At 46.2% G+C, this 8,642-nt stretch overlaps 1 protein-coding gene across 1 annotated transcript in view; it reads right to left on the reverse strand.

The window, feature by feature from the left end:
* Positions 1-6,688, reverse strand: part of SARC_11016 (hypothetical protein) — a gene marked incomplete at both ends in the record, with an annotated part of 9,402 nt that extends 2,714 nt beyond the window's left edge. The window contains 6 exons of the mRNA XM_014294912.1: positions 321-468; positions 805-1,058; positions 1,495-1,666; positions 2,103-2,272; positions 2,508-3,547; positions 4,104-6,688. Of these exons, the coding sequence (XP_014150387.1) occupies positions 321-468; positions 805-1,058; positions 1,495-1,666; positions 2,103-2,272; positions 2,508-3,547; positions 4,104-6,688 (4,369 nt within the window). The remainder of the gene's footprint in view (positions 1-320; positions 469-804; positions 1,059-1,494; positions 1,667-2,102; positions 2,273-2,507; positions 3,548-4,103) is intronic.
* Positions 6,689-8,642: the final 1,954 nt, after the last annotated feature.

Consider the following 8,642-nt stretch of genomic DNA (forward strand, 5'->3'; position numbering starts at 1 on the left):
TATATATATATATATATATATGTGTGTGTGTGTGTGTGTGTGTGTGTGTGTGTGTATATATATATATACGCGCGACACCCGAGATACCTACGCTGTTCGCAAAGAGGTATCTAATGTCTCCAATATGTACGATGAAGTGTTGGGGACCTAAAAGACATATCAACGAGCCGCACAGATAGACGCTCTTGAGGAACACAAACATGAACACATGCCACTGTACTCACAGATACACACAATGAAGCTGACCCCACAACCAACAAAGAGTCTAGAAACACAAACTTCTATACACACCGTACAACCCCTCCACCATAGTCACTTACGCATTGAAATGTGGCGCTGTTCGCGAAGTATAGAAAACTTTGCCGACACTTCGACGTGCCGCATAGGCAGACAGCCTTGCGGTACTCGTCAATACTCTCGGTTACTGAGTTGTAGTCGAAACAGAGCTCCTCGCCATACTTGATATCTCTGTGGCAAGAAAGGGAAGCAATCAGATGATGGGATTAGAGTGACTTTTGCCAGAGAATAGATCAACAATACATATGTATGTATGTATATCAACTATTCTGCCCTCACATGTAGTGGATTGCTGGTGAAAAATAGCTTCTCGTCAGACATTGACCACACAGAAAATACAGCTCATCGCGTTTAGCGGGAGCTTAAAGATACACACATGACCAACGGGACACTGTACTAAGACTCTACTCTTATCAACCCGTGCATAAAACCACCACAACCCATAGCTAATTCAGCACAGTCTGTACGCAAATATCCATTGAAGGCTTACACCACGCATTTACCTACCTAACCGTGTATACAGCCAGCACAAAGCGCCCATTGACCGCCATGACATGGGTGGCACAGTTGGGATCGCACGAGTGAGAAAGTCTTGAGCCGTATGTGCCCCGATTAGTAGGGTCCACGAAAAGGACATCGAACCCCTTAGCATCGTCTCTGTGGCGTTCTAACATCATGTTGTAGAACTCTGGCAACGATCCCTTACGAAGCATTTTCTTGACAATGTCTTGCTTCTCGAACCAACGCCACGGAGAGTATACCTGGTGGACGTGTGTAATATTGTGTGTTGGAGATCTGCGCTTGTATTGATACATTGAATGAGATATTGTCTCGAAACACCACTATCTGGAGAATATCTCATTGAATCGTACATGTGCGTATATTATAATTTTGTCGATCTCAACTTGGCCATACATGAAGGAAGTAAATATGGATATGCAGTTTTAGATGAGCATTTATACAGATAAAAAATTGTCATGAAGATTTTCCAACTCTGAAAATAGCATTCAATTAAATCACCAAACCAACCAGAGACTCAGACACAACAACCATTACCCTTCAATGCGTTGATACGAAGTGCTCTTAATTCTTGAAGGGTCCTCTGCCGTGCTTGCTGACTGTATCGAGCCAAGTATACAAAACTGCCACGCACGCACACACACGTGTATGGACATGCATACGTACGTGTATACACACCTCTCCATAGAACTCCACTATGAACTCGTTGCCTCTAAGCCCTTCTTCGGTGTTACACACTATGCCCGCACCCTTCGGATGAATTTTGAAAGCCTCAATGCCATATGTGTCGATAGATTTCAGCACCGCAAAGCAAAAGCGGATCACACGCGCGTCCGACGAAATGTCACAGCTGTACATGGGAAGTATGGACAAGGATGGTTAATATACGATGCAGATTGAAACACTAGGTGAAGATACATAAGTATCCTATAGATAGTAGAGGAAGACCGAGCCTTGCTGCGAAACTTGAGCCGAGAATTTACAAGCGAGTTAAATAAACAGGCGGTCTTGAAGTTAATTGCATCAGGACAGTGATCGTGCAATAGGGGTACTAGTCTGAACTATCTGGTCGCTATGGATAGACTCAATTGCTCCATAAACTATCCGTTTTGATAAATTTTGGGCTACCGCAGAAGAACCACCTCAGCAAACGTACCTTTGTAGATATACAGCCCAAATGACTACCATATATATTATGGTTTTAAGGTTTAGGGCTTTATATAGACGTGCTGGACTATCTGACTCTCTATAGGACTATTAGCAACACACCACTCAGACAGACTCACCTGGCTATGATCTGTTTCAAGACATAGGCCATGTCATAGCAGTAGCGATCATCTTGGTTGTTGCCAAACCGCAAGAGAATGTTGTCTATAAATAGACCAATCTCATCGTCCCATACTGTGGGGTTCAGCTCCTGTTCAGGAGGCATGTTCATATACCACGGAACGGGCTCCTGAAATTTTATTGTACATGAACAATCAAGAAGATCAATTTAGATACGCTTGAGAACATTCAGAATGCATGATAAATCGAGTTTGTAGTTTTACAAGAATGTACAATAAGCGGTACACATGTACGCGAGATCACAGAGCACGCACAAATCTCTGGACAAGTTTATACTGGCAAAAAAACCGATAGTACACGCACACAAGCAATGAACTAGACCAGCACAGCAAGTAAACACTTACCGGTTTTTTCGAGGAAGCGGTTTCGGCCTTCACGACAACATTCAAGCCCCTGACACCGTCAACCACCGTGTCACCGACAGACGTCGCGATCCCTGAGCCCACTGACCTGTTGACCTCCTTTTTAACTACTGTTTGCCCATTTTCCTTACCATCCTGATTGACACCTCGCTTGAAAGCGTTCCGCTTCAAACTCTTCCGGATACCGTTCTTGACACCTTTCTCGACAGCTTTTTTGACATCCATACCTACCACAGGATCAGCTTCCATGGCATCTACTTCGTTGGCGTGATACACCGTATTCGGACTTGCGCTTCGATCTACGTTTTCCACCTTCACCTCCACTTTGCCCATTCTGTCGCTATCTCCAGTTAATTTCTCCGCCGTTTCTGACACTGACACGGGTGACATCTTACCTGCAGTTCTGATCCTTGTCTTGACACTTGGTTTAACGCCTGTCATAACCCCCGACTGGACTAATCCGGAGCTGGGACCTGCACTCCGAGTCACCAGATGCTCGGCCACCCCTACATCACTGACCCATCCGTTGTCCTCTACTGCTTTCCCATCCGGCAATGCGGCAGGTACACCACCCATGGCTGCGGTGCCTATCTTGAGACCATCCTTCAACTCCACCTTAACATCATTGGCGGCCTTGGTTTTATTTTTGGGTCTACCCGGCTTTCTCTTAGGCACATCAGATCCCGCCTTCAACACCCGGCCAGTTGTTGTGGGGCTAATTCCTTCCTTGCCCAAACATACGCGTTTACCATCTCGGTTTAATTGTGTCGTTGCCTTGCTTATAGTCTCGACGCCAGGCACCTTCTTAGGTGTTTTATCCTTCAATCTCAGTTTGGTTCTTAGCTTTTTTGAAGTGACCTGGATAGTAGGATTTACAGGTGGCTTCTGTTGCTTAACAACCGGTGATGTTGTTGATGCTCGTTGTCGTTTGGGCCTGGGTGCGCTTATATCAATACCATCCACTATCGTAGAACCAGGTTTCGACTCACAATCAATTTGTGAGGGTTTTCGCCTCATCCTGCCTATATGAAATAGCAATGGGATTGGAGAGCAAGAAATGAGCGAAGCAGGATGGCAGCCTTGGAACGCAAGCAAGATTGACTAGATTTTTATTTCTCGTGAACCTCTAGCGATCACTACAGATAGGCAAAAATGTAGCACAGCGATTTACGTGATTGCCTAGAAACGACTTGGCAATAAAGGGTAAAACAAATTAAGGGTGATTTAGTTGACAATTTGAAGTTGGTTGATGATTTCCTTACTACCAGTAGAAACCAGGATTTGTTCCATGTGTTATGGAGGCAAGTAGCAAGGTATTAGCGCATATAGCACCGCCCAAACAACCAGACGAGAACAGCAGGACAAAAGTAAGTTCTATTGGAGATCTACGGCCATTGTATCGGCTTATGAGTAAAAACACGAGCTCAAAGTATAGAAGAATAAAAAGTTAACTAGGTCAAAAACAAAAGGGAAGATATGTTCAAAACCGGCTAGCAAAGTCAGAAAAAGAGCACGCACATAAAATCCCATGTGCCAAATCAGTTCAGCAAATATTCTACACTCTTGTTCTCCGAATACCTAGCGTGTTGTTGCCACTGGCGCCTCTCTCTTGATCTGCAACTGCAGACCTCTTCGGATGTATACCACCGACTCCCCTTGATAGCTGTTCACTAATGTCCGGTGCCTCGGTGAGTGCGGCATTTAATTGAACACTGCTTTCCGTGCTCTCAGTGCGTGTGGCACTCTTCGTTAATTGCCCGGTTTTGGCCGGCGCTTCTGTGGACTGGGAATTCCTTGCTGACTCTCCCCGACAATCCTCCACCTCCAATAGTGAGGCACTGCTCGTCAATTGTCCTCTATCATCTGAGACCTCTGCGAGTGTCTCATTCCGCGCCCGTTTCCATCTAACCGCTCTGAGCTTGTTGGCGTTATCCTTGCAATCTGCTGTCGCAGATATCTCAGCTCGTAATATACCGTGTGATTCACAGGTTGCTTGAAGTGCTTTGCTACGCACTGGCGATGCTCTGCGTTGCCCCTGCAATCTTGTACCATCTATTGGTAGTGCTTGACTGTCTACCAGTTTTGACTTGCAACTCCCATTTATGCCACCACCGTCGGCCACCAATTTTGCAATCTCCTGAGTTAGATACTCCACCCAATGCTCGTTCACTTTAAGGGCCGTCTCTTCCTTCGCAATCTGTTTCTTCAGCTCCTCTACAGCACCATCTCTGTTCGGCGATGCTGGCTGGCTACCTCCATGCAATGCACTACTGCCCACTTGAGGTGCTTTACTGCCCCCATGCAGTGTTTTACTACCACCACGCACTGCTTTACTGCTATCCGCTTCGCCCAACTGTGCCTTCAAATCCTGCAAGCTGCGCTTACACTCCTCCGTTTTCGAGGCATGTGTGGCTAGCCCTGTCTGTAACTTTTTCAACATGCTGACGCTCTCTCGTTTTCGCTTTCGTCCTTTTCTTGGCTCAGTAGCGCTTCCACGTGGTAGAGTCGTGGTGGTGTCCATTCGCATTCGCGCGTACGTAGGGTCACTTTGTGGTGAGTGTACGTTGCTCCCTCCTTGCAATGACTTACTGTCCTCTGGCGATGCTGATAGTTCTGGGTGTGCGATCAGTGCTGTCATTTCAGTCTGTGATGCTCTACTCGCCTCCAGTGACGCCTCTCTACCCTCTGACGACGATAGATATTCTTCTCTGGAAACTTGAACATCCACTTCTGGTGCTTCGGTCTTGGCCTGTGCTGCTGTTCCTCCGTCTTGTGAAACCACGCTACGCTCTAGCGCTGCCAACTCTTCTGCGCTTGGCATTCGAGTATTCCCCAGTGGTTCTACGCTTTCTGGTTGTGATGATCCGCTTTCACCTTGTGCTGCCTTACAAGCCCCTGTCGATGTTTCAAACTCATTTCCATGGTTCTTACTATCCGCCTCGGATACATCCAGCTCTAATTCAACTTCTATGCACTCATTTTGTAGTGTCTCACTCCTAGCTGCCGATGCTGTACCATATTCTATAATATTATATGATGTCACCTTGTCACCTTCTAGTAATGCCTTGCCTTCTAGCTGTGTTTCATTGCCATACGTCTGGAGCATCTTTTGTTTGTCGTGCAGTATATACGAGGATGAAGTCTGTATCTGTACAGGTGGCTCGAGTGTGTGCGCAAGCGACGGATCAGGCAGCTGTGATTCCAGCGATGGAACTACACTATCTCCTACCACTACACTCTCCAATATTGTTCTTGTACTATCCCCTACTACTGCACTGAGCGCAGGGGGCAGCAGAGTGTGAACGTAAGGAGGTTCAGGCGACGGCAACGGCTGTGTTAACATGTCGACCGCCTCGGATGCCGTGTGTGTGAATGTAGGTGTGTGTGCATGCGGGTGTGGCGATATGTATGTAGGTGCTGATGTGTCAATAGGTGTGGTGTTGGGAGTCCCTTTAACGAGTTTGGGTGTACATAGGGGTGATATCGTGCCCACGGCTGGAGAAAATCCTGCACCTCCCGCAAGGGCACAGGTCATGTCGGTGCCATTCTCAATACTGACATCTTCCTCTATCTTGATTCCCCTCGATAAGTCCACGGCCGCTGCTTCAGCAATCTCAGACACAGCTGCATCTGTACTCGTATCTGCTGATGTGCCTACGTTCGCAGCCTTATCCTTGTCCATCCCCTCCACCTTACGCACGATGTCTTCTTGCTTACACACGGCCAAAGCAGCACTATCTGTACCCATACCTCCCTTAGCACTTACATTTGCTGTCATATCCTTGTCCATTTTCACCATTTTAGACGACGTGCTGTCCAACGAGTCCACATCTGCTGTGAACGCCATATCAGACGGGGTTGTGTCAGTACACTTGCCCGCGGTTGTACTTGCGAGGGTAGTATCTGCAAGCATCCCCTCCATCTTGAATACACTTTGTATCGGCGCATCCGCAACAACGTCCGTGGTCATTTCAGACGACGCTGAATCATTACCGGTGTTTGCGTTGGCACTAACAATCACTTGACTGTTGCTATCCGACTTTACGTCCTGGTTTGAATTCATGTTTCCGTTCACGATCTGCAACGCAGCCATTTCTACCTTTGTTTCCGTGTTCGTGCCCAACGTGGGCGTAGTAGCTGTATTAGCAGGACTAGTAATTCCTATAAATTTTCGAGGATGGTAGTGGAACGAATAAGTATGTGTGCAATTATAACAGCTCTTGTATGCGTGAAAAATCGTGTCCGTACGTGTTGCACGACAGTTATATATGCTTGTGTAAATATTCCATATCCAACCACCGCTGTTCTATTCGCTCAGTAGCCTTAATTGCGTACTACCAAAACGAGTATATCATAACTAGTATATACACTACAGCATATACGTACTAAAATAGCAATCTCTGTATCGCAGATTTGTTCCTTTAGCTGCGATGACGCTAGGCGCATATATCCATCTAATGGTTGTAGTGGTACAGTAGAGACTTTCTGATTAATGAGCAACATCCACAACGCTCACAGCACACCCATATGTTTGTAGTAGATGAATCTTAACCTCCATATGTGGAAACAATTCGAGCCCATCTCAATCTAAATCATCGACTATAACTAGTGGTCTCAATGTCGATTAACCATATGCCAAAAACTCACGTTCACCGTCAGACTGCATGTATGAAAACAACCACCTTAAACCAACCCCACATCCACACAAGAAAACACAAGCACACAGAGAAAATTCGCTACAGACACCAACCAACTTCACGCAGATCCACACACCTGCACCCTCCCTCATCTTGCGCGCTTTTTCTATCTTCGAATCCAGCAAATCCCGCATCATAGCAATATTGACCCGTAGTTTCGCATTCCCCGTAGGTGGTTTATGCGCCAACACATTCATCATGTGCGCACTCATGCACAAACCCCCACTCCACGAAGCACCCGTCCCGGAATTAGTTCCGGTAGTCATCACGCTTTCAGTATCAATACCGAAATTATCCGTATCTACATCCTCCTGTGTATTCGCACCTACACCAACACCTGGATTCGCACTATGAAGGTATCCATCGAATTTTAATCCCCGGTCGACTATGGCCCTATCATTTTCGTGCGTGTCGGTGTAGTCGCACAGTTGTAGAACAGATCCCGCTTTCGAAGCCTTCGCCGAATTGCGGGACGCTGGTCTGCTACTAGCCACCTTATTACTACCACGCTTCTTCCCTCCATCACTGCCTGTACCCACGTGCATAGCCTTAATACGCACCAGTAACGCTTGTTGTTCACTGTGCGCATTTTCTAGTTCGTGTTTTATGGACAAGAATATATTCCGCCTTGTGAACGCGTCAAAGCCCCACACATTGCGCACAAGAAGATCCGACTCGCATGGCTGAGAAGTGCCAAACGACTTGCTTTTGTGGTTGCCCACCTGTCGGCACGAGTGTTTGATATGTAAAAGGTGACATAGACAGTATGTTTCAGTACGTAGATTAAATGTATGTATTTATCATACGGTATGTGACCATACCGAGAAATTTACTTTTGCTTTTGCCAACCTGGTCACAGAAACGCGCGATATGTGAGTAGTCTTATACAAAGTACTGATTGATAGGCGTTAAAATGGGACATATTGTGACTTGGGCGGTTGCGCTAAACGACATTTTTTTGGCATATGCTTGTCTGTAGGCTGAAACAAAGCAGTATGTCAATCGTTTACCAAATGCTGCAGGGATTTTACAATTTTGTGGATATAAGTGTCACGGCATCGACTGTTCAAACCAAACATTGTGTTCCATAAGATATACAGACTATACTGATATAAGTACATACACACACACACGTTCTAGAACCACATACCTGTCTGTTGTGGCAACCTGGCCCACACCCACAATTGTCGTCACACTCCACAGACCGCATCCTGTCGGGGCATGTGCTGCTAAAGCTATGCTTTTCATAGTCAAAATCACCCAAACCCTTGCGTGTGGTACAACAACAGTCTCCACACTGTGCCTTCTTGTCTGTACGAGTTAGAGATACAGTGATTCACGACAAAAGAGATAGAGATATAGGTTAGCCGTGATTAGGAGCAGACATATAGGCTAAATATAGCAAGAGTTATAACCACAT

Source organism: Sphaeroforma arctica (assembly GCF_001186125.1).
Source record: "Sphaeroforma arctica JP610 unplaced genomic scaffold supercont1.1489, whole genome shotgun sequence".
Taxonomy (NCBI): Eukaryota; class Ichthyosporea; order Ichthyophonida; genus Sphaeroforma; species Sphaeroforma arctica.